This window comes from Anoplopoma fimbria, chromosome 6, assembly GCF_027596085.1.
Source record: "Anoplopoma fimbria isolate UVic2021 breed Golden Eagle Sablefish chromosome 6, Afim_UVic_2022, whole genome shotgun sequence".
Taxonomy (NCBI): domain Eukaryota; kingdom Metazoa; phylum Chordata; class Actinopteri; order Perciformes; family Anoplopomatidae; genus Anoplopoma; species Anoplopoma fimbria.
In genome coordinates, this window is record NC_072454.1 from 26,091,644 (window position 1) to 26,118,993 (window position 27,350).

Consider the following 27,350-nt stretch of genomic DNA (forward strand, 5'->3'; position numbering starts at 1 on the left):
ACATTGGGAAAAGGTAACAGTTTGGTTAGGAATATAGATTGTGTGACGGGCATGTCTGACAACAGTTGTCTTAGTGTGAAGGGACCAGTGTGGATATATACAAAGTGAACCTGGAATGAATGATGACATTTCAACATTTTTTTGATTACTTTTAGCTACTCATTTTCACTTGTCTGCATTCTGACTAACTAGTTTTCCCAGACTCTCAACCACACCACCTATCATTCAGGTGCAGGGGAGAATAGTGGACCCAACTGGCCGGGGACCCAGTACTACTGATGCATTTGTTTGGTTGTTAATTCTGTTATTTTTGGAATGAATGTTTTAGAAGGTGAAGGGCCCAGATATTCGTGCTAAATCCTCAGGTGTCGCTGATAAAGCTGTCCCCTGACAGCTGTGACTCAATAATTCACATACTAATTATGACTTCTCACAGATATCTAATAGGATCAAATGATGAAGAGAAGACATTTTATTCAGACATTTAAACTTCAACATTACGGGTTGGCAAATATCTGGGTGCAAAAAGCATTAATTGTAGGTGTTGTTTGTCTGGTATATATTTCATCCTCATCGGTAACCAGTAATGATACTCAGCCATAGTTGGTGGGAGGTACGTCCTGCAGCAGGCCTGTTGTAGCAGCTAGTTTATTGGTTTTTTTCTATCAATAATAAATATACTAATGATCAGCTGCACATTTCTATTTGTACGTTTATTTTTCAGCTTTTTTTAAACTAAGTCAAATTTCTTCTCTTCAAACCAGCTGAGCTACTTCAATATTTCTATGCTGGCACATGAAAATGTTCCTCCTAGAGCTCAAGTAACCTGGTTGGGAATCACCTGATGTAGATCAAAATAGTACGCCACTAAGGTTTTTTTTTCACATTGTTGGTTTGGGTGTCTTTATGAGATTTTAAGACAATTAGAAAAATATAGAATAACATTTGAAGTTTTTATGCGGGTTATGACAACAGGATAAAAGAAAAATATTAAAATTACCCTAAATATCAGGAAAAAGATCAGTTCTTTGCTTTCTCACATAAATAAATAAAACCAGTTGGAGTGTCTGCTTGTATACATACCTGCAGTACAGACTCTCAAATAGAGCTAGAATCTGTGTGCGTGGCATGTATGTTGGGGTCTACTATTAGGATGATGGGGGAGTTCTAAGGCAAACGGGAAATTACATGCAAGACAACACAAGCTGGAGGGGCTGAGGAAGAGGACAGAAAAGCTTGTTAGGTTGGGTCTGCGCTGCAGCGGCTTACTATAGGAATGTTAATCCTCCTAATGTATTACAGTTGGAGGAAGAGCAGGACCACAGGCTGAACCAGGCCTTCAGGGCACACGGAGGAGGAGGAGGGAGAAAAAGTGCAAAAGAAGATGAGAAGGTGAGGGGTGAGAAGAAAAGGTACAGGAAGAGGCAGAAGTGAAGGTGAAAAGAAGAAGTACACAATAGAAACAATAGAAAGTGTGGTCACTGATTGTCACTGTATGTGTGTGTGTGTGTGTGTGTGTGTGTGTGTGTGTGTGTGTGTGTGTGTGTGTGTGTGTGTGTGTGTGTGTGTGTGTGTGTGTGTGTGTGTGTGTGTGTGTGTGTGTGTGTGTTTGTGTTTGTTTTCTGCCACCTGGCATATGGACCATACGTTTCCACAAATCAAATCACTAAAACAGCACTAAGCTTAAGATCCTTTTGAAAGACTCCGGGTCCTGTTTCACTGGAGTCTAAATTAGGATTAGATTAGTCTTTTTCAGGTTCACCACTCTGTGTGTGTGTGTGTGTGTGTGTGTGTGTGTGTGTGTGTGTGTGTGTGTGTGTGTGTGTGTGTGTGTGTGTGTGTGTGTGTGTGTGTGTGTGTGTGTGTGTGTGTGTGTGTGTGTGTGTGTGTGTGTGTGTGTGTGTGTGTGTGTGTGTGTGTGTGTGTTGTCTCACCTTGACTCTGCATCAGCCTCAAATGCTTGTGTTTGTGGCTTGTGTTGCTTTGAAGGTGAATCATACTGATACCAGTGAATTAAAAAGCATGTACTTTTTAAGGGTTGGTTCACCGAAATTACAAAAAAATGATATTTTTTATACTGTTAAATTTTCTTGCTGACCTCTTATAGTACTTATACATAGTACTAATACAATGGAGCTGAATGGAATTTATTTTGTGCTGATCACAACATAATAAAACATCTACAATATCTCACAAACATAAACACAGAGCGAGGGTTAATTGTTCATTGTTTTCTTAAATTTTTTGAATTAATTACCCCTTGTTCTTATTCTTTATATTCTCACTATTTGATGCTTCAGCAATATTTTCCATGTTATATTCAAGCCAATAAAGCATATTAAATTGTTTGTGAAGTACAGTGTTGAAAACTTTTTGTCCAGCAGTGGCTGATGATTCTAAAATCTGGCAGCCACTTGCGTATTTTACCAGCATTCTAGTTGGTGTTAATATTCAACCCTTAATCAAAACTAGAGCCTAGCTTAGCATAAAGCGTGGAAGTAGGACCGGCTCTGTGCAAATCTCAAAACACCAACCAGCTCCTCTTATGATCACTAACTACTCATGTTGTATCTCGATTGTCCAATCTGACTATAAAGAGAATCATTACAATGTCCATTTGTGTTTTAAGGAAGGGCTCTGTGTTGGAACTGAACAACAGTGAATGTGAACAGCTGGAGCTAGAGGCTATTGCCAGATCTGGAAGGCAAACCACATCCTGACCCGATAGCTTCATACTTAACACAGAGATATGAAGTTGGTATTGATCTTCTCATCTCAATCTTGGAAAAATAAAATAAAAATCTACATATGTCCCAGTATGTTGAGCTATTGCATTAAAAACTGTCTTGTGGTGTCTCTTTGCCAAAACATTTTTTACTGTTACTCAAAATAATTATCACAGCTCCCTGTTGGTGGTTTAACGGGTCTGGTCTTGATGTGCAGGTGGCACCCTGCATGGTAGCCCCTGCCATCAGTGTATGAATGGGTGTGAATGGGTGAATGATTACATATCTGAGTGGTCGAAAGACTAGGAAAGCGCTACACACGTCCATTTACCATTTACCGTTTGGTAGTCACAGCAGCAGCACTAATATCTTGTTTCCCTTGAAAACGTGAACATGGTCAAATTTCCTGACATTTGGAACAAAAGATTTTACAGACCATAGCCTTAGTTCTAATCAGAGGCTTCAGTCCAAAAGCTTTGGATCTCATAAATGATCAGTCATTTTTTTAGTTGACCGCATGTCTTCTGCTCTGTTGCTGATAAAAAAACATTATTTGTTCTGGATCAAACCCCAGAGAAGGTGTGCTCCTTATGTCCCGTACAGGTGTGCCACCTCTAGCTGTTAGCTGCAGGGCAGGGTTCATTGTTTAGCTGATCACACCTGTTGTGAGTTGAAGGCCATTGTGTAAATACAGTTGGATTGATATGCTCGACCAATATAGAGAAGCACTGTTCCACTAGCTTCTGTTAATTGCATTGTGTCATTAGTTTTTTCTTTTCACACAGTGCGTACTATTACTATTACATTTGGAATCCTTTATGGCCTTAACAAAGTTAAATAGTGATCCATTTCATAGCGTTAAAAAAAACTCAAATATCAACCATTGCTACTGTTGCTTTCCAGACTGTTCTCCAAAGGAAAATCACATCAGCATTTCTTAAAATGCCTAAATCTGTGTTTTTGTTTAACTGACAAAGACTTCCAGTGGCCATGTGATTTATGACTGCTGTCTGTCAGGAGCAGTAGTTTGACGTTATTATGAAGGTCTCTGGTGGATGGTTGAGTCAACAGTGTGTGTGACCAACCTTTTATATATACATATTTTTAGATATATAAAGTCCAATCTAATTTCCTAATATTTAACAAGTAGATTATCAAGCCATGAACAAGTGGTAAAGTCTTAAACATAAGTTAAAATTGTATTAATTGATATCAAAGGTTACGTTCCAAAGCTGGATTTTTCATAATACATATTGCAAACGTCAGTATGACTTTGAGGGTTGGATAAAGGTTGATTTAACAGAGTTGGCCAGCCCTCACCCTCAAAAACAATGTGATGTCCTTCCCTATAAAGATTGAGTAGAGCAATCAAGAAATTTGAGTGTGATATTGTAGAATACAAGGTGTTAACACACCCCTAGAATACTGATCTAAATTCCAGACACAGTGAGTCACTGTTTCTATTGACGGACCATGTCAATTTGCAGGTCATATTTTGGGCTATTCAAAATAAATGTAATTGAATTGAAATTGATTTGGTGAAAATGACTTGTTAATGTACTTGTTTTGAGGAAGTAGTTGAGGTAGTAGTTGATTACTGCTACTAGTACTACTACTTGATACTTCTACTCAGGGCTTTAGTGCTTAAGTCCAATCCCTTTCCCGAGACTACTTTTTTGAAGTCTTGCCCCTGCCTTAGTCTCAGCACTTGACTCAGAATTGTCTTGGCCTCAGGCTCCACTTTTGAGAACTGGTCACATTGTTCCTGGATGCTGGGTCGGGATCAGTTGCACAGGTTGTGCCTGATTCTAAAAACTTGGTCCTTAAACCTAAATACTATATATTGATCAGTTTGTTGTAAGAGGATAAATTCATATTTTTTATAGACTGATTATTTCCATCCATCCAAACCCCTTTATTACCATATTAGCATTTGAGAGACAATATTGCCTATTATATGTCATAGAAATATGTCATCAGCATCTGATTGGACCAGTGGCTTCTAGTTGGGGTCCTTATGTTCAAGAACTAAAAAGGGTAAAATCCAATATCCCCCTTAAAAGCGAAGATTGGAAAAAAAGGAAAACATATTGGAACAAATTTGGTCTATCAGAACTTAGTTTTTTCTACCTTCCTATCCCATTACTCATGTGATTGTCCCTCAGATTTATCTTGTGACAATTTAGAAGGACCCCCCCCCAGACTAATGTCCCCACTGTGTGCCAAGAAGTTAACACTTAGACCTCAACCAGGTGCTACTGACATAATCAGTCACAGGGGCCATTTGTCTGCACATTTAGTACTTTTTAAACTTAGTAATAATGCTTCCCACATTCTTCCAAAAAAAAAGACTACTCTCTTTTGTCCTTTTAGTGATGAACGTTTGCGCCCTGGTCCAACTGTCCTCTTTTAACGTGATGAATGTTTCTTCTTGACCACAGCTACATGAAAACACCTGTGATGAACATCCATAGTGGACATTTTTAATCTTATTTTAACATTCACAGAGCTTTTTTTCCTAAATCAGAGATTTATCCCACTTTAAATAGGTTTAGCAAACAGCTCATTAAAAGTATCAGCAAAAGTCTATTTGTTTATTTGATAACTTTGAAAATCTTTTATCAGCCAGTCCTGTTTTTTTGTCTAATCCTCTACCAGGAACAAACAGTTAGACGAGTCTGCTGACTTACTCCGTCATTCTGTATTTTCAAAAGTAATTACCATGAAGGTGTTTTCTGCTGGAGCCCTAATTATATTTATCACATTCCTCGCTTTCATTTAGTCCGCTTCCTCTGAGACAATAATCTACCATATCAAAGAGGAATAATGAAATGCAAATAGACTGTACATCCTAAAATCATAACCAGGTACTTTAGGCAACCCCTATGATCGGAAACACCTAATAGTTTTCAATAATACACAAATCATCAGCATTTACATATTACATTTAACAAGGACACTCCGGTATTATCAGTTTTTTAGTAAAATCACTTCAACATCCATGTGATTATTGTACCTGCAGAGATTACAATTGATGTTTTCCCAAATTGCTGGTCAAAGCTGCTTTGTCACCACATTATGACTTTCTTTTTGCAGCTTCATTTATGTAGAAAAACATGGGCCATTGTCTTCATGTGTTATGCTGATTTGATGTTACTGGGTAAGACTTGAAAAAGTTGTTTGTTGCAGGATTGTTAGAGCATTGAAGTATGTGTGCCTCTGGGTAGTTTAGTAAATCTACTAGTGCCACTATAGTCCATGTGGAAATTCACTGAATCATTTTGTTTTGTCAAGATGGACATCAATCTCATGTCTTTCTGTTTAGGTTAGGGTTGGGAATGTTGAGAAACTAGATAAGTACGCTAGATTTTTAAAAAATGATCCAACCTAAAAACCCAGCCCGGTGTTGCCAACTCTTTTTCAATGACAGCGGCTAGTAGCATTAGCTCCAAAAGTCTCTAAATCTAGTAAGAAAGTCTCCAAGTCATCAACACTGACAGCCCGTCTCTTCAGGCCTCCCTCCAAAGCCACGCCCCAAAAATGATCATCATGAACATAAACAACGAACATGGCTATTGCTCATCGCTGAGGATTTCTTTTCAAAAGAAGATTGTCAGTCTTTTCCTTTATATGAGAAAATTAATTCAAACTTCTGTACATAAGGGTTAGACTTACTTTACTGTTTTGCACATACATATACGGGGCTGCTAGCCTCACGGTTTACACGGTTTACCTCAGAGTGTATGTCCATACTTTGGCAATTTTATAGACTTTTAAGCGGCATGTCATTATATCAAGAGGATGTAAAAATTTATTCATATGTTGTTAAAGGGGATTATCACTTTGCTTTAACTTATAGCTTTTAGAGTATTTATGTATATGTATATTGGTGTGTCTTTATATATTTCCATGTGAAAAATGTTTTCACTTTTTCGGCACAGACACAAAGAAAATTGTGAAAATTGTACAAATTATATTTTATACAATAAATTCTCATGTTGTTTTGCATGTAGCATTACTTTTTCAAATGAAATGACATGTCATCATTAAGGATCTAAAGCAACATGTACCTAATACTTCATATCATCCAATATTTAACATGTTCTTGGTGTTAGACTTCATTTGTGTAAAGAAAAAAACCAATATAAGAAGCAGACTAGACTAATTCCTTAAATATGAGGTCCAATTAAAACACTTTCCACAGACCTGGTTCCCTATAGAACCATGTATGTTCCTTGAAATATTCCCACCTCTAATCCCTCCCCTTGTTCTTTTGTCTTTTCTCCTCTCTATTCTCTGAGGTAATCGTTAGAACTTTCCGTGGCTCTGTATTATTTTCCAGACGGCCTGGGATCTCTCCTCGCTTGCTGTAGTTTTGCGCTGTGAGTAAACATCAGGGACTGGCACACATCTCCCCTCCGGTGGAATATTGATTCTTTAGTGTGATGTGGCAGCAAAGAGCACACACTGTAACCGCTTCACTTCACTCCACAAAACAGGTTTGTGTCTGGTCCGCCAGGAGACTGGCTGCTGCCGGATCAGCAAGTTGATTTGGAGAGCTCCTGGCTGCCTGTTTTACAGTTTGAAAAGTGTGTCTCTCTCTCTCTCTCTCTCTCTCTCTCTCTCTCTCTCTCTCTCTCTCTCTCTCTCTCTCTCTCACATACATACATACAGAACCACACTGTTACTCTGTTAATCAAGTAGAGATACATTTCATCTAAAGCCTGAAAACATTTGAACAGGAATTTCTTGATTGATTTACCAATTTGACCTCACCTTTTCTGATTATTCAGATTCCTAGCCAGTAACATATATCTTGGATATGACATGGATCATTCCTGAATGCCCTAAACTTACATTTATGAGTCATTTTGATCAGTCTATACAAAAGCATCAATATTGTTAGACAAATGAAAAGCAACTAGTAGTCTGCTGTCTGTGAGCAATACCGCTCAAATTGTTTCTTAGTAGGACTAAACATACTGACTGACACATTCCCCGAGTGTTACGACCAGCTCGTTCAGGTCGCAACAAGTAAGGGAGGTCCACACAGTAAACCTTGCTTAAATCAACAATTTATTAATTGAACAAAGCATACAACACATAACTTGATAGGGTCTGTTTTGTCTCTTTGTAATTGTATGGTGCAAAAGTAAACAAACAACCAAACAAATCAAAAGGTGTCACAGGGCTGGCTGTCCAGGGAGGGAGAGAGTGTTCCATGCAGAAGCCTAGCTTTTAAACCCTTCCTCCCAAGTGCAGACAGTCAGCAATCAGGGGAAGGCGAAGCCCACACAGCAGACAGAATGGGCAATGGGCGGGCACACCAGACAAATGGGCGGGCACAGCACCTATTCCTGCCAAGCAGTGTGGGAAGACCCAACAGCCAGGGCCGTCACACGCCCCCCCCATAAAACAGAGACCCACTAGGGTCTTCGTAAGCATCACACCAAGGCCCGAGACAGAGTATCTGCCATTACATTCTCCCGACCCCTGATATGAAGAATGTTCAATGTGTATGACTGCAGGAACAACAACCAGCGCATCAGCCGTTGGTTGCTGTTCTGCATGCTTGACAGGAAAGTCAGAGGGTTATGGTCAGTGAAAACTGTGACTGGTGTTGTCCCTGAACCCACATATACCTCAAAAAATTGCAATGACCAGATCAGTGCCAGCGTGTCATTTTCAACAACTTAATAATTAAATTGGTGACAGTTGAACTTACGTGAGAAAAAACCGACTGGGTGGTCAATACCTCCTTCCCCTTCTTGCAGCAGTACAGCTCCTGCACCAACCAATTTTAAAAGGCACCTTAAAGTCTGGAGCTGCAAGCACAGGAGAACAACAGAGCAGGTTTTTCACAGTGATAATATCTGCCTGACATTGGGTAGACCACAAGAAGGCAGCCTTCCTACTCGAAAGGTTTGTCAGTGGGGCCACCACAGTGGAGAAGTTCTTACAAAAGCTGCGGTAATACCCTACCAAACCCAAGAAACGCATCAGCTCTTTCTTTGTTGTTGGCACTGGATACCTGTCAATAGCCTTAACTTTAGCTCTCACAGGGCGCACTTCCTCCTGACCCACAACCTTACCAAGATATGTTACTGTCGTCCTAGCAAATTCACACTTTGACAAGTTGACTGTTAGCCTGGCCTCAACCAAACAATCAAACAGAGCCTTGAGACGCTGAACATGACACTCCCAGGTGTCACTGAACACAACGTCATCTAAATATGCAGCCTGGAAGTCCATGCAAAACTTTATTCATGTCGCTGGAACATGGCTGGAGTGTTCCTCAACCCAAAAGGCATGACATTGTATGAAAACAATCCTCCAGGTGTAATGAAAGTAGATATTTCCTTTGCCCTTTGTGTCAATGGCACCTGCCAGTAACCCTTCAAAACAAATTTTGCACTCCCTACCTCATCAATGCAATCTTCAACACGAGGCATCGGGTAACAGTCAGGCTTAGAAACTGCATTGACCTTTCTGAAATCGGTACAAAACCTGTATCATGCTTAGGAACAAGCAAACATGGCGAAGCCCAACTGGATGATGCTGGTTCTGCTATACCATGTTCTAGCATGTACTCAACCTGTCCAAGGCCAAAACTTGATCCCAAACTGCTTCAAACTGACGAAACTTAGCCTTACGATCAAACAGATCCTTCATCTTCCCCTGAGCCACACCAAGCTTTCTTTGGGCAGTCGCACAGGCATTATGCAGCCTGCAACGAAAACCATTCACATAACTCAGGATATTGTCAGAAAGGTCTACATTTTTCCAACCATCACTAAACACTGCCAAAGGACCACGGACTGTGTGCCCAAAAACCAATTCATTCGGGCTAAACCCTGTACTTTCTTGACAAACCTTGCGCACAGCGAGCAACAGCCAGGGCAAACCTTCTTCCCAGTCCCTGGAAAGCTCTGTACAGTAGACTCGCAACATTGACTTCAAAGTCTGGTGAAACCGCTCGAGAGCTCCCTGTGACTCTGGATGATAAGCACTTGACATATTGTGTTTCACCTGAAGCTGCTTCAGTACTTGAGCAAATGTATGTGACATAAAGTTGCTTCCCTGATCTGTTTATATCCACTTTTGGTATTCCAAAAGTGGATATAAACCAATTTAGAACTTTCAGTACAGGCCTGACTTTGATAGAGCCCAAAGTAAATGCTGCTGGGTACCTGGTGTTCTTGCACATTACAGTCAACAAATACCTGCTACCAGCTTTACTCTTTGGCAGAGGACCAACACAATCAACCAGTAAGTACTCAAATGGGTTCTCCACCACTGCAATCGGACACAATGGAGCAAGCTCAATCTTCTGATTGTGCTTGCCAGTCAGCTGACATGTGTGACACAGTTTACAATATGCAGAGACATTGCGTTTCAACAGAGGCCAGAAAAAATGTTGAAGCACACGGTCATAGGTTTTCTTAATCCCTAGGTGGCCAGCAACGCCATCATGTGAAATACTCAACACCAATTGCCTGAATTTGAAGGGCACCACTACCTGGGTTACCTGGTCCATCTCCAGATTGTCAACCACCCGTGTCCACTTCCTCAACAGCACACCTTCCTGTAGGAAGTAACCATTTTTCAAGCCTTCTAGTTTGTTCCCAGTACAAACCAACTCAAACAAAGGTATCAGTGTGGGATCTACTGCCTGTTCTGCAATCAGCTCCTCTCTACTGACAGATGGCAAAGGGTACGGGCACAGTAGAGCCTGGACTTTCTCAGGAACTTCACCCTGGGAACATAACAGTGGGGATTCAGATTGTGTAGACCCCCCACTCTTTTCTGAGCTAGCCCTGCTCGGGTCACAGCACAAACAGTAAACACATTAGGGTGATGTTTTACACACTCATCCAGTTTTTCAGAGCTCTGAGGTGCATCACTGTCAGTACCAGTGGCGGTGGAACATTTTTCCATACTCTTGCCCCAGCCAAGTCATTACCCAGGATCATGTCCACCCCCACCATTGGCAATGAGCTACACACCCTCATGATCACTTCACCATTAACTAGATCTGAGGATAGGTTAAGGCGGTGCAATGGCACAGACAGTGGAATCAAACTAATGTCAAGAACTGGAGTTGTATCCCCAGTCTATGTGTCATGTGAAAAAGGAAATAACCCCTCCAAGATGAGACTCTGTCCTACACCTGTATCTCGCAATATTTTAACAGGTTTCCTTTCTGAATTCCCCAAAGACACAAACCCCTCTGTCATGAAAGGCGCATAAGCGTCCTGAATTTCCTGACATGTCGCTACAGAAGATGTTTCAGACCTTACTTGATTCAGCCTCACCGGAGCAACCAGGCCAGCAGGTTTCACATATACACTAGACCCAGGTGACCTTTGTTCTGCCTTAGAAATCGGACACTCCCCCTTCCAATGTTCTTTGTTTTTACATGAATGACACTCTACCTGGATCAAACTTCCCATTTGTACCTGGAACACTTCTAACATTGGCCTGAGAAAAGTTGTGCACCCCAGCCAATTTGCCTGGATTAGACTTCAAATTGTCTTTTTGCACGCCATTTCCATTAAACCGCCTTTATGATGCCCCAGAATGGGTAAAAAACATATTAATCTGCTAAAACAGCACCTGCTGAGGCTGACTTGACCCTGTTCTCATTAATGTATACTGCAATGTGGTTTGGAACAGAATTTTGAAATTGTTCCAACACAATGAGGCCACACAAGTCCTCATACTTGTCTAACTCAGTAGCAGGGCACCATCGTGCAAAATGGGCTGAAATTTCACGCAACTCAACATGACTCTGTCTGTCACCTTTCCTAAATCTTTGCCTATATGCTTCTGGAACCAATTCATATGCTTTTAACACAGCAGCTTTCACTTTGGCATAATCCATGCCATCTACAGGACTAAGGGCAGAATATGCTTCCTGTGCCTTGCCTGTAAAAACACACTGCAGCATTAATGTTCTATCAGCATCAGGCCACCCCCTGACATCTGCAACACGCTCAAACAATGGAAAAAAACGTATCAGGGTCCTTTTCATTAAACTTGGGTAACAAGCGTAAGTTGTTAGCAACATCAAAAACAGAACAACCCCCAACAGCTTGCCCTGACCTAACACTGCCCAAGAGAGACTCACTAGCTTTCCCGTCTCTTATCAATTCTAATTTCAAATCAGTTCAAGCTGTATCCTCTCCCTTTCCAAGCCAACTGCACCTCTGCCTCCCTTGCTTTCTGTGCCTGCTCTGCTTGTAGCTTTTCATGCTCCAATTGAAACTGCAACCGCTCACGCTCTACCTGCATATACCGCTCAAAGGAGAGATTCTCCACTACCCCTGGAAGCTTTACATAGGAAACCTTACCTTGCTCAGGTTCCAACAAACCCCCTGACACTGCCATCTTCTCAACTATGACACTAAGTTCCTTCTTTCTAAGTATTTCATCAGGTTTTTCCCAGCCCAAATGTACAGCCAAGTCAATTAGATCTGGATGCCCCCATTTGTTACGACCAGCTCATTCAGGTCGCAACAAGTAAGGGAGGTCCACACAGTAAACCTTGCTTAAATCAACATTTATTAATTGAACAAAGCATACAACACATAACTTGATAGGGTCTGTTTTGTCTCTTTGTAATTGTATGGTCAAAAGGTGTCACAGGGCTGGCTGTCCAGGGAGGGAGAGAGTGTTCCATGCAGAAGCCTAGCTTTTAAACCCTTCCTCCCAAGTGCAGACAGTCAGCAATCAGGGGAAGGCGAAGCCCACACAGCACACAGAATGCAAGCCAGACAAATGGGCGGGCACAGCACCTATTCCTGAAACAGAAAGCAGAGAGCCAAGCAGCGTGGGAAGACCCAACGGATTTTACTGCAAACCTTTGAGATGGGAAGCTCCAGCGAGCTACAGTATCGGCAAAGCGTTTCAATGATTGAGAGCAAATGTAGCAGATAGTGAAGCTACAGTCGTCTCGTCTGCTGCAGCTCAGCGCTCATCAGAAGAATAAATATTAGTTTAGTGTACTGCTAAGTGTAGTTGTGAACCTTAGGCTGCAGTCAGCAGAAGGTTAAACTAACAGACACATTTTCTCTCCATCTCTGAAACGCTTTGCCATTATTGTGAGGTTTGTTTGTAAGGTTTTGCTCTTTTATGATATTGTGAAAGACTGAGGCCTAATAATAACAAAATCTTTACTCATTTTTTAAAGTCAAGCTGCTCCACTTAGCTCCCTCTAGAGGCCTGGAGAATTTTGGTTGTGCTGACTGGATATGCAGTGTTTACCTGTAATTGCAACTTGTTTGCTGTTGAAGTGTTTGTTTTGGGATTTTTGTGTGTGTTTTTGAATTGGTATTTTTTCTGAAGCTGATGCCTGTTTCTCCTAATGGAAATGATTTTTGGCCACCCTATTTGCTTTTTAGCTTCGCAACTTTACAGTCTGAACTCAACATCCTCTTACTTACTAACTCCATTAGCAGATATCTGAGAAATATAGCTCAAAACTTGGGATAATGGCATGTAAGTGGACTTTGAGTAAGTATATGAAGACGATGTAGTTGGAAGCTAAAAACAATATTTTGTGTGTATTATTCAAACAGAAGTTCATGCAATACAATTTCTTGGCCTCATAATTCGATGTGGAGCAGGTAAGTGGACCTTGAGTTATTAGATTCTTATGTCAAACCGCTAATTGTTAGGTCAAAATTAAACATTAACAGCCAATCTATTGTTTGTTTCAATATGATATTTGAAATGCCAAAACACATTTTACTTTTCAAACTTGCTTTTTAAAATTATATTTTGTTTTGTTTTGTCCTCTTTTTCCATGTCCTCTTTAAAACAAGAACCTGTAAAAAAAAATGTAATACGTCACACTTGTTTACTATAAGAAGACTTTATTAGCAATTTGTCAAACTACTTTTAGCAGAAATACTACAATTTGTGTTGTAGTATAAGCGGCAGAAATTCAGCGTTGAGTGGTCTACATGTGGAGACATTTCCACCCTCATGAAGAAATGTTGAAGTGTGATATTAAGTGTGACTTTGCAGAATTTACCTAGGAATCAGCGTAAATGAAAAACAGTGGAAATGTCAGAGCAGTAAACAGTTGCAGGGGATGAAGGGGATTGATGGGCTGCTAACCCCTCGTTTGTGACTCCGCTGGGACACCTCACTCCTTGAGGCCCTTATGTCATCCTGGCCCTGCTTCAGACTCGGCCTCTGTGAATTCCTTCTGTGTTACTGGATAGCCTGCGGTTGGCACTTGGAGTGTAGGTCAAATATATCAGTGAGCAGCCATCAGGAACATCTATATCTCCTCACCTCTCTCCCTCCAGCCTACTACTCTCTTTCGGCGTTGCATAAGGGTTGCCATGGAGGTGAGTCTTGGTTTCCATGGCGTTGTGAGAGCTTTGGGTTTTTGCCTGTGTCACACAACTACATAATGCCATAAGCGATAGTATATTAGATATGAAAAGTCATGTTCTGCACAATGTCAAAGTCAATTTGTAGTTGATAAAAACAGATTCTTTAATTGGTTCTTTAATGAGACAAAGCAGGCTACACCAGGAAAAAACTTGTTTTTTGTCATGACAACTGCACTCTTACATATATTTTTACAGTAATGGACTCCCTTTGTATAACACCACACAAATCTATATACTTAATGGCTTTTCAGAGTTTTACTTGACAAATCCGATATTCTGTCTCAAGAGTAAATTGTTGTTTTGTGTTTAACCGCTGGAGGTCATGGTCAGGACTGCCCTCCTCCTGCTCATCGGAGCTGACCTTTGACCTATGACCTTACAAGGGGAAAATAATTCACAAGCAAGTTTAAAGTTCCTAAAGGATGTGCTCGTAGTACATAAACCTAGGGCCTTTTCTCTTAAAAAACATGCTTTTCTCATTTTTAAAGTACGTTTTCATATATTTTTTTGTCACATACAAAACAAAAAAGTCCATTATATACATCCTCCATTTCTCCCGCATTGCAACCACAGGTCCCTTTTCCTGCCACAGCAGCAAAGATTGCGATTGATGTTTTTGGGCCAAGATGTTGACCACCAGTCCTGTTGAAACATCCATGTTTTTTTACTCTTGGTTTCTACTTTTACTCTAATCATGCAGTTCAAAACAAGGAAAAAAAGGATAATGGTTATAATCTTTAGAAATCCTTTGAAGCAGTCAGTCAGTTCAGCTACAAAGTCTTACAAACTGGAAATAATTCCTTTGGAACGTGGTGGTCCATCGGGGCATGTCTGTTTGTTGTGTTTGTTTTGCAGATTACTCTCATTGTGTGCCATTAAAACATGATGTGCCAGTCTTCAGCGCGTCTAGCAGTTGAAAGACGAACTGAAGAGATGTGAAGTGGGGTAATAAAGGACTTACAGCTGGTCAGTTGGGTCAGGGATCGTCATTGGAGTTCTTCTTCATACCGGCCGGTCAACAGCATATTGGCAGGGGCTCAGGTTGGACACAGGGTTCTGCACTGCCGGATAAGCGAAGTTGGTGTGCTGCTTGGCCTTGAGCCGCAGGCTGGCCAGGCTGGAGTTGCAGGTGTCTCTGTACATGTAGGGACTGGCTGTGGTGGCATAGGGGCATGTGGCCGCGGTCACCGCTACCGAGTTGAGCGCCGTGGGGCTGTTAAGGTTGTTGAGGTTGCCCAGGTTGTTGAGCCCCGTAGTGGGAACCCCAGCCACTGCTGAGGGCACCATGCTCGAGGCCATGTTCATGGAGGGGATGGAGCTGGGGGGAGAGAACATAGGCTGGGATGATAGGGGGCTTACATTCATTGAGTTAAAGAATGGGAAGCTCTTTGCGGAGAGCGGGCTGCTTGCTAGGCTCTTGGTGGCCCAGTTGTTGTAGGAGTAGCCTGTGTACATGTCATCATAAGGCTGCATGAGTCCATTGAACTGGGCACCAAAGCCATTTTTGCATAACTCTGCCTGCTGGTTCCTCTCCCGCTTTCTCCACTTAGCCCGGCGGTTCTTGAACCATACCTACGGAAGGCAAAAGGGGAAAAATCATGTCAGCGTACAGTCTATTTGTTGAGCCCTCTTTGAACCCTGAAGCTTCCCTTAAAGCCCCTACACAAATAGAAATAAAACTGAAACATGCAAGACTCAAAAAGCATCTTTAGATATCTTTTATTAAAAGTTAAAAACTCTTACTATGCTTCATCAGGACTGTGTCTGTGTGTTTTGGTTAGAAGTGTAATGGACATTGTATTTTCAGACTGAGCCCAGACCCCCTCAAACCAGTGGGAAACAGCTCTGATGTTAAATTACCAAAACTACAAACTTTGGAAGATTACTTTTACCTTATAATAAGAGGCATATTATTAAAATGTGTTTTGAGGGCCTTTACAGTTTGATTGAGCTGCTTCAAATCTATAAAAAAAAATTGTATTGAGTAATAAGTATATATGTTTTTAAATCTAAAGTAACACATAATATATAAATGCAACTGCAGTGCATCTATCAGGATAGAAGGGGTTAAACTGTAATTGTGAAAATGCATTCAGTATACACACTCCATAAAAGCTTCTGGGAAGATTAGTTTGAAAGTTGACAAATGGCAGTAAAATCAGAGACCTGCACACAGCCAGTCAGTAATGCTTAAGTAGGTGGAGTGAATCATTTTGCTTGATTGTCAACTATAGCATGTTTTTAGTGCTGCACCTTTTTGCGCACAAGAAAAAAATAGAGTGACTGAAGAAGTTATTTTCAAATAACTTTTTTCTCAACTATCAGAAAGTGTCAAGAGTCAATAAAGCCTAATTCTAAAACACATCTAGAGTATCTTAACCCCTCTCAAATACTTTCAGTAATATTGTGTGCATATGTATCCAGAATTTCTGAAAGACATAATGATCCAAGAAAGTAAGTGGAAGTGTATCATCAAACAGTCATATTAGGCAAGGCTTATTAAAACTAATCATTGACTTATTTGAATAGTGAGATCCCAATGAGACAAATGTCAGGGAAGGGCAATCTTCACATTTGTCATTTTATGGTCCTATATTTAGAGGATAAGAATTGGATTAAAGATTTAGTGGAAAATCCAAATTGAAGGTTTTAGAAATTAAAACTGTGCCAAGTTCCTCTTAGTGTAAAGTTGTGGACAAACTTTTGCTTTGAATTTGACAAAAACCTTTTAATTGTGGATACAAAAATATATAAATCCAGTATCTGACAGAAGCCTTGTCTCATCTGTCTGTGTTTGTTTTACATTAAAATAACTATCAAAAGTTTTATCTCTTAAATCCTCGTAAAACTTTTAGAGGCCTTTCCTGTGTTAAGACTCAGTCGTGTCTCAGCTCCCTTGGCATACATGCTGTGTATCATCCAATCCTCTGTTATTATAGTAACAGAATGCTGTTGACCATTAATATGAGTATAAAGTGCATGACTGAGTTTTCCATCCCACTCAGTGACAGCAGGGGAAACCCCACGCCAGAGGACAGAAGCTATTCAATATTTACCGTGACTCGGAGGCAATGCTGTTAGACGGTTTGTGGAAAAGGCTGAATGTCAAGGTTATTCAGTGGCTCAACTGCAGACACATTTATATACGTCTTCTGCGAAATGGTCATATGATTGATCGATGTCAAGGAGATCAAAATACTTTTCTGTAAGAAAAAATCTGAAATCAAGCAATCAGAGACTTCCAATGAGGGTGTGTATATTTGCTGCCTGTGGATCGGAAAATGAAAATTCCCACCAGACTGAATGACAAGTTGATATTTATGGAGTTATTAATGGAGAAATATAACTCTCATTTCTAATATAGGCTAAGCATTCTTGGTGAAGACAGCATAGGGGTGTATGCTACAATAGGCCAATATCTAGTAATGTTTTGTGTCATGGCCCGTGATATCAGTTCTGTCTCTCTTGGAATAATGTCCAATCTAAACTTTCAGTGCTAGGACGTAGTGTGAAATTAACGTTAAGGGTGTAGAAGTGAAATTCAATTCAAACTTAAACCTGTATTAACAGAATTTTGGGCCACTTTCATAAAAAAGCATAAAAGGCTGTAAACAATCTGATATATTATCACTTCATAAACTATGCTAGCAGTTAGCAGACTGTTAGCAAACATCCCAGTTAAAAAACATTGTTTTTTCCATCTGAGTAACATCTTTCACATTGTACTTAGTTATTTGATTCATTGTTATTATGAAATCTAATGAATTATCGCAACTTTAAACATACAATAACCTTACTTTAACCTTACTGAATCTTTGTAATTATTTATGAAATGTTAGCGATGAAGAATTGCAGTTGAACATATTGTATTTGTGCGGGCAAGTAAGTTGCTTACTATACCATAATGGGTTACTTTTAATAAAAACTATAAAAATGTTTCCCATGCAACAGATGATGAGCTAGAATGGATACTGGGAAATGTAACCGTGTTGAAAAAGACGTTAACAATTGTGAGCATGTTAGCATGCTGACGTTAGCTGTTAGCATTGTTGTGCCACAGTAAAGCCACTAGCAGAGCTGCAGATCAGAGCACATATAGCATTTAAGATAGGCGGTAAGTCCCATGCATCATATTGACAACATTATATAAGACAAGTTAGGTGAAGCACGTAGTCTGAAATCACAAATCCCACATTTGCTTGAAGGTCTTTACAGTCTGTAAAGGATTAAAGGAACGTCTATCACTAGACCCTCAAACCCCTCAATGTGTTCCTGCAACTTTAGTGATTAACAACAGCTCTCTGACAAATTTCATAAATCAAGCTGACGGGTGAAATGTTTTGTACACGTGTTGGGGTTAGAAAGGCCACTGATAGACATCATCGACGAGACCGTGTGTAGTCTGTTGTCCTTTCAAAACAACAACCAAGAGTGTTTGCTATGTGACCTTTCATCCAGCCAACATTCATTTGATCCATTACTTGTAAGGCAGGCCAGGGATTGTATTGTCACCCATCAGAATGTGTGTCCTCCTGCTCCATATAGCTACAATGACCAAACCCCTGGGTGGGGGCACACTCTGCTGCGCCTTTGACATTTAGGTTACGTATGTGAACTGAAGCTTTGGTAGAGGGGAATAATTCTTGTTTTTCCTGTATTTTCTAACAATTTAGATATCATATATTTTGTCCTGCAGTTACATCAGTGCAAATTGGTTTATAGAATATGATTGAGGCCTACTGTACAAAATGGTTAGGGTTGAACCAGTAAAGGTTGCTTGGATTGTTAAATTGTATTTGACCTGGACACTGAAGAACCTCTTACTGAACCACTCTGTAAACTATGTCCGGTTGTTAGTTGTTGTCCATCAGGGTCTTGTGTGTTTTGTATGAGTCCTAGCTGCAAACCAATATGTCTGTAAGGGACAATAAAGATACTTTAAACTTTGAGTTTTTGGCTTTGGAAATGATAATAGCCTATTTCAAAATTGTGTAGAACTTAGTAACTGTTGATTATAACATTACACTGGTAATTGAAAAAAGTTGATTATAACATTACACTGGTTTCCAAGGGTTGACCTTGATTGAAAAAAGTTGATTATAACATTACACTGGTTTCCAAGGGATGACCTAACCTAATATTGTCTTTGTATGATATTTTCTTCAGTATTTTGGTTATCAACAGCTTCAATCCAACATGAGACAAATTATAAATTCTCACTATCTTTGAAGTACCTGAGAGGCTTTAAACCTGCGTAAACTATCTACTACCTCTGAAGTTGACATGGCAAACTTGTGACCAGACCAAAGCAATATTACCATTAATTTTACAGCAGCATTTAAGTTGACCAAGAAAGGGGATCTCAACTTTTAAACCAGTAGCTGGACAAAGAAAACACATGTTACTGTCTTCCTCAGGTGATGGAGCAAGACCATGAGATGTGCGTGAAATCCCTGGAAAAGTTAGTAAAAGGACCTTAAGTTTTTTTAGTCTGGGTTTGAATTTAATTCAAATTCAAATTCAATAATGTTTAAAAGAAGTAACAGCGTACCAGAAATGTTGATGACATGACAGATGTCATTGGTAAAACAAACGGGTGTGACCTTTTGATGACCAGTTATTTCTGCACCCCAACCCCCATGAGATTTTAATAAACGGCGGCAGCAGTTGGAAGCTAAGCTACAGCAACCAAGAATGGCGGACACTAGGCGGTCCATTGTTTGGTTCACTGTGAAAATACAAACCATTTATAACAATGTTCCTGTGACACAATGTACCAGTGAGACAATGTATCAGTGAGACAATGTACCAGTGACACAATGTACCAGTGACACAATGTACCAGTGACACAATGTACCAGTGACACAATGTATCAGTGAGACAATGTATCAGTGAGACAATGTACCAGTGACACAATGTACCAGTGACACAATGTATCAGTGACACAATGTATCAGTGAGACAATGTACCAGTGACACAATGTACCAGTGACACAATGTACCGTTGACACAATGTACCAGTGACACAATGTACCAGTGACACAATGTACCGTTGACACAATGTACAGATGAAACAATGTAGGACTACTGGTGATACAATGTTCCAGTGAGAAAAAGTACCAGTGAGACATTGTACCAGTGACACAATGTACTGGTGAGACAATGTACTGGTGAAACAATGCAGGACTACCAGTGACACAATGTACCAGTGACACAATATACAGGTGAGACAATGTACCAGTGAGACAATGTACCGTTGACACAATGTACGCATGGTACCATGTATCAGTAAAACACTGTAGGACAAGCGGTCAGACACTGTACCGGTGACACCATGTACCAGTGAGACAATGAAGGACTACCAGTGACACCATGTACCCGTGACACAATGTATCAGTGAAACAATGTGCCGGTGACACAATGTACGGGTGGTACCATGTACCAATGAGACAATGAAGGACTACCGGTAAGACCCTGTACCAGTCACACAATGTACCAATGACACCATGTACCAGTAAAACAATGTAGGACTACCAGAGAGACACTGTACCGATTACACAATGTATGGATGGAACAATGTACCATTGAGACAATGAAGGACTACCAGTGACATAATCTACCAGTGATACAATGTACCCGTGACACAATGTAACGGTGAAAAAATGTGCCGTTGACACAAAATCCTGGTGAGACAATGTAAGACTACTGTTGAGACTATGTACTAGTGAGACAATGTACTGGTGAGACTATGTAGTATTACTTGTGAGATAATGTAGGACTACTGGTGAGACAATGAAGGACTACTGCTGAGACAATGAAGGATTACTGATGAGACAATGAAGGACTACTGCTGAGACAATGTACCGATGAGACAATGTACCGAGACAATGTACCGGTGAGACAATGTACCGGTGAGACAATGGCTGCCGAGACCATGAAATCCCAGACTGGATTTTATAAGAAAAAAAATAAAAGGGCTCGGGTCCGAATGTGCCAAATACATTTCACTGATAAGCACACCAGATCACTGAAATGATCTGCTGTAATAAATAGTGTTACAGCAGGACCACAGCAGAGTGTGTGTACCCACCCTGACCCGTGCCTCGGTGAGGTTGGTCCACACTGCGATCTCCTCTCTGGTGCTCATGTCGGGGTAGCGGTTCCTCTGAAAGGTGGCCTCCAGCTCCTGGAGCTGCTGGCTCGTGAAGTGAGTCCTCTGCCGCCTCTGCTTTTTCTTCAGAGAGCTATCCTCAGCACTGGACTCATCCAGCTGGTTCTGCTGGGATTTCTCTGTGTCTGCGGACGCGCAGAAAGACAAAGGATTTAAAAAGGACACTGGGAGGAGCGGCTAAGTTAGGAAGATAGATGAGAGTTGACATAATAACATGACACCAATGAGAACAGAACAGAGCATCACTTTATCATTTAAAGATTTAACACTGTAGACGTCTAACATTTCAAATATTGTTTTGAGATAGTGGGGATGTGCATGAGGAACAGAACGTTTATAGTTAAATGAATGGTAAATGTCATTTATAATGCGCTAAAAGATATTGTGTAGATTTCAACTATAGTGAAACACCGCAAAAGATCATCATTGGGTTAAAGCTATTTGTCATGAGAGAGAAATATGGTGCTGCAAATATAGACTGATGTGTGCTGACATTGTTCATCAGTTCATTGTCACTTCACTCCGCTCCCGGCTGTATTAACCCAACAGGGGAGAAAACGAGCTGTGGGGCCTATTGACTCTCACACATGTATGTAACTTGAATATGCACAAATTAGTATGCACCATGTATGCAACGTATAAATGGAATTTATAACAAAAAAAATCAAGATTTGATCATTAAAGGTGTTGCCTTGAGGTCTCAATTATTTAACTGTTTAATGTCCTTTAGTGTTGCATTCAGTATTAAGAAACAAATCTGCAGCCATTTAAATGAACCCCACCACACAGTGAACTGCGATACTTTAGGCAGTTGGATGCTTTGCCCTGCTGGTAATCCATCTCACCTGATTCACCCAAACCTGGTATAATAACTAAAGCTATCAACAAAAATAAACATAGTTTTTCTTTTTGTACCACGGTTACAACTCAAATTTATCAAAGGGTGTCAGTTTAATATGATCTTAAAACTAATAAAGTAACACTTTATTTTACCATAATTTATTTGTGAAAGGAGAACAGTGTTCCTTGGCATAAGGAACACTGTAAGAACCAGGAAATATTACTGCCGTAACATATACAGTAGACAGTGGTGGAAGAAGTATTCAGGCCCTTTTCTTAAAGTAAAAGTTCATTATAAGTAAAAGTCTTGCATCAAAATCTTATGAAGTACAGTAGTAAAAGTACATAAAGTATCAAAAGTAAAAAGTGCTCATGCAGATTGGGATGTTTTACAGTATAATAAATCATTGGATTATAATTACTTATATTTGTATGTGTATGTGCTCACTTCATTGTCATTGCTGGTCGTGGTGGAGATAATTGGAAAATATTCTATAATGTTACACAAATACATCATTTTTGACTTTGACGTGTATGAAATATTAAAATAAAGTACCTCGTTATTTTTACTTAACTGTGGTATTTAAATATACTTGGTAAATTCCACTCTGTCCAGAAAATAAAATAGATGACGTTGGGCTGAGTTTAGAGCTGTTGTTGTGGAAAGAACTGCTAAAAGTTTATAATGAAAAAGGAATCAGTTTGAACCAAATAAATTACAATTTACAATGTCCTATATTCTCTTATAACTTTATCCTCCACATTTCTTGAACTCTATGCTCTGACTTTGGATTTGCACCTGGCCTGATGTGCTTTGAGTAACAGACCGTCTGGGCAGGTTAGAGATGAATTCAATTCAATTCAATTCAGTTTATTTTGTATAGCCCAGAATCACAAATTACAAATTTGCCTCAGAGGGCTTTACAATCTGTGCACATGCGAATTGGACTTAATTAGTTGGACATAGACATGTTCCAACATTATATACATTTTCTCTACTAGTACCAGCTTTCATATCAGCTCCTCTCTAGGTAATTATTAGGATAAAATGGGACCTGTAAAATAAAGTCTTACTCACTCACTAGTAAAAGGTTGAAAGAATTGAATGCACGGCATTAAGAAAAGCACATGCACACACATTTCTTAAACAGAGGACGAAGCACCTAAACAGAGCTCTTGTGCGGAACATTCAAACCCTGTAGAGCCTAATTGGCGGAATTCTTCAGAGAGAGGGAGATCTATTAACACGTTGTGTTCTCTGAAGCACATTATTCTGTCACCTTTCAGCCTGGATGGCATCGGCACCATCCCTGCTGAAACCCACTGGATATTATTGTCAGATCAAACATCATATGTAATCCCTCCGGCCCACAAGCTGGAAAATGACAAGCATGGGTGTGTGACATTGCCAAGAGTGAATGATTCCAAACACTGCATTACGTTCAAAGATGTGTAGGGCCAGTGAGTGATTGCATTTGGCCCCCAGCGCAGCGAGTTTTAAGGACCACACATCCATGTTATGTCTGCCAGGGCTTCTCCCTGCCGATCTGAGTGCTGCAATTTGAGGACCTCACAGAAAGAAGTGAAATTAGTTGGCCGGCTAATCCTGCGGATCAGGCTTTTGTGACTGGGGCAAGTTGGGCTCTGTTTGGCGAGGGCTTAGCTCTCGGAGCAGTTCGAAATAATCAGCGGGGTTTAAAAAGAGGCTCCACAGGGCCGCCAGCAAAACCAATAAGGGCCAGGCAGAGGCTGTTATCTGGCAGTAAACTGACACTGGGTAAGCTGTCACTTAAGGACAAAGTCTATAACACAATACTGAGGAAAAGGGCAGACCTTTTTAGAGCGGGGCGCTGACCAACAATAGAAGCAATCTGACTGATAATGTGCCGACATGACAGAGCCGTTCCAGGTCAGCCATTCAGAGAGCTTTAATCTGGAAAAACCACCGTGTTAAAAACAGGCTTTTAACATGTGGACAACAGCAAAATTCTGATCATATTCACAGAATTAAAGAGGTTATCACATACATACAGGAGCTTCCAGGTCAGAGCTTTTTGAAGCAAAATTTCAGCCACTTTATACAGGAGTTGCAGCTTTTATCAAGAGAGAAAGCTTCTCATAAAGAGCCACCCTCAAGTCACTCGGTCAAGGGTGTGATATAGTCCTTGTGTCCGTGCCTGTGGTATGGCATTCAGCTCGGGGCATGGATGTGTAATGAAAACAGGATACAGCGTTGGAGGCGGCTCCCTGCAACGTTGATAAGTGTTGCAAAAATGTTTTTGATTTCCCAGAAAAAAATCTTCTGTAGATCATCCACAGCATTGGGCCTATAAAGCAAACGCCCTATTGTTTCCTTTAGCCCTAGGAAGTTGATTTACCTCAGAATTCCTCATTTCTCTATGTTAGTCTATGTGAAAATGTCTTTCTGGGCCCCATGGTACCATGTGAGCGATCAAGAAATCACACAATTCGGCCACAATTTACAATTTGCCTCAAGGCCCGGTGTTTTTCCTGGGGACTGGGCTTGGTGGTATTAACTCAGTCCAGATTGTACATTGTAACATTGTATTTTATGTTAATTTTAAAGGAGAACAAACTAGAACAATAAAGTTTAAGAAATGTTTTTTAATGCTCACATCCATCATGTATAATTCAGGACTAATGTTCCCTCTGAAGAATACGTATTTATATAGAAGATAAGTCATTAAGCAATCACCAGGACAAGACTATTTGCTGGAATCCTCTGTGTGAAAGTCATAGCCCTTCACCACTCTGAGAGTAATCACAGTAAAGGTCTCTGCAACACATAAACCTACATTGGTACAATTGTTTTACCTCACTGACAGCTGTACATTTTAATTAGGACAACTCATCAAAGGAATTAAATTAACACATCTTAAGTCTCAAAATACTGTTTAATCATATTATAAGATGAATATGGCCTCATAGTTTATTGAAAAAAGAGTCCACAAGATTATTTTATTGTGAATGTATTATTAAAACATGTAAATGAAATTGAGATATTTTATTAAATAATAATTGCATTATTTAAAATAATTATAGGTCATACCCAGATTTTCTAATTACTTGTTTCAATGCAAAAGAAATGCGACTGAGATACTCTTTGAGAATAAGGGATTCATGTCTGTGCCAACATGTACCACCCGGGACCTTTTTTCATATCATCAATTAGTAATTTAGGCCTGATAAGAAAGTGTCAGGTTCCATTAGAGGAAAGGTTTACAGGCAGCAGCTTTACTGGAGGAGAGATTCAGGGTGAAATGACAGAGGCCTCCTTAAAAAGGTGGCTTCAGCAGGAGACACACCGAAGCATTTTACACCACATTTCTTTCCAAATAGTTTGTGTTTGACAGTTTGTTAGGACTGCATTTCAAACCACACACAGTTTAGCAATTATATTAGGTTACACACACATAAACACATAAACACAGCACTGGATAGAGATGGAGACAGGCGGCTGGGTCAAGATGTTTAGGCTGTATGGAGAAGTTAGAGATCCCGGTATATTTGACATTCATAACCCTACATATGATATGTAACAAGCTAAAACATTAAGCCTATACATGTTAACAATGCACAATAGAGTTAACAAGCAGAGAGGAAATAAAGTGTCCTCAGGTTAACTATAGATCACGTGAGGACCACTAAACCACCGATGACAACAAAGCAAACACCCTTCAGTGATTAATGGACTCCTGGACAAAGCTGGTGAGTGGACATCCAGTTATTATCTTCAAATCATGATTATATTTTGGTTTGTTTCTCTCTCAGGCCGGTCCTGATACTTTAAACCCGTCCTAAATAACAGAGGATGGATCAGCCTGTAGAGCATTAGAGAGAGTTATTATTATTATTATTATTATTATTATTATTATTATTATTATTATTATTATTATTATTATTATTATTATTATTATTAATTCATACATCTGGATCAGAACAAGCCGCCTCTCTCTTGTAATTCATGTCATTATTCACAGTCACACCGAGGCTGTGATCGCAGCCCGCCGTGGAGGACGGGACCCGACCCAGTTTATAACATCACATCCTTTCTCTCATCAAACCTGACTGAATGTGCTCCAGCATTAAAGCAGAATTGGATCGTTGCATCCCGGGAATGGTTCTCTGCTCCTCGGTGGGATCCAGCATGCAGAAATAATTACTCTCTGTTTGCTTTTGCAGCCAATTTGTATCCATAATTTATTGAAGCGATTATGCAGAAATAAGCAGGCTTCTCCCAATTATTACCATTGTTATTGTTGTTTTTTATTTGTATTATTATCATATCATTGTTATTATATTATTACTATGATAATTACCATTATTATTATTATTATTATTATTATTATTATTATTATTATTATTATTATTATTATTATTATTATTATTATTATTATTATTATTATTGTTATTATTGGTTATCATCATTATTCTCGTTCTCATTCTGGTAGAATGTCTCATCGTTTCTTTTGCATGATATACCTGCGTGATTAACTCTCACTATGCGGTGTGACAGACAGACAGGTGTGTGTGTGTGTGTGTGTGTGTGTGTGTGTGTGTGTGTGTGTGTGTGTGTGTGTGTGTGTGTGTGTGTGTGTGTGTGTGTGTGTGTGTGTGTGTGTGTGTGTGTGTGTGTGTGTGTGTGTGTGTGTGTGGAGGTGCTCGGGTAACTGACCGCTGGTGTCCTGTCCTTTACAGCCCTGTTCGTGCTGCGGGGTCCCGGAGTCGGAGAGCGACAGCGCCGGGCTGCGGGCTTCACTGTCCGTCAGCAGGTTAAAATCCATCACCAGGTTCTGAAGGCAGACAGACAGACAGACAGACAGACAGACAGACAGACAGACAGACAGACACACAGACAGACAGACAGACAGACAGACACACACACACACAGACACACAGACATGTCAGGCTTCATCCTCTTAACATCCTCTCACTGAGTGCATTCATAATAGTCGGGCCTTGATGTTCTAGTCATTCATGAGTAAATTCAATAAATGTCCTTTGTACTGATCATAATCATACTATGATGTCACAACGTCCCCTTGTCTACACTACAGTAATATTCTAACTGCAATGTGCACAATATAAAGTTTACATGTTCATGTTGTGTTTTCTGTAATATTTCATATCGATATACTCGCCTAGTTGTCTCTGATATTCCTATAACTTCATCAGGAGAGTATTC

General features: G+C 40.1%; 1 protein-coding gene across 1 annotated transcript; it reads right to left on the reverse strand.

Moving 5' to 3' along the window:
* Positions 1-15,136: 15,136 nt before the first annotated feature.
* On the reverse strand, positions 15,137-26,949 carry pitx3 (paired-like homeodomain 3). Its single transcript, XM_054600483.1, has 3 exons — positions 26,841-26,949; positions 21,224-21,429; positions 15,137-15,706 (listed from the first exon to the last, which is right to left on the reverse strand). The coding sequence occupies exons 1-3, from the start codon at positions 26,947-26,949 to the stop codon at positions 15,137-15,139; spliced, it is 885 nt and encodes a 294-aa protein (XP_054456458.1).
* Between the last annotated feature and the right edge of the window lie 401 nt (positions 26,950-27,350).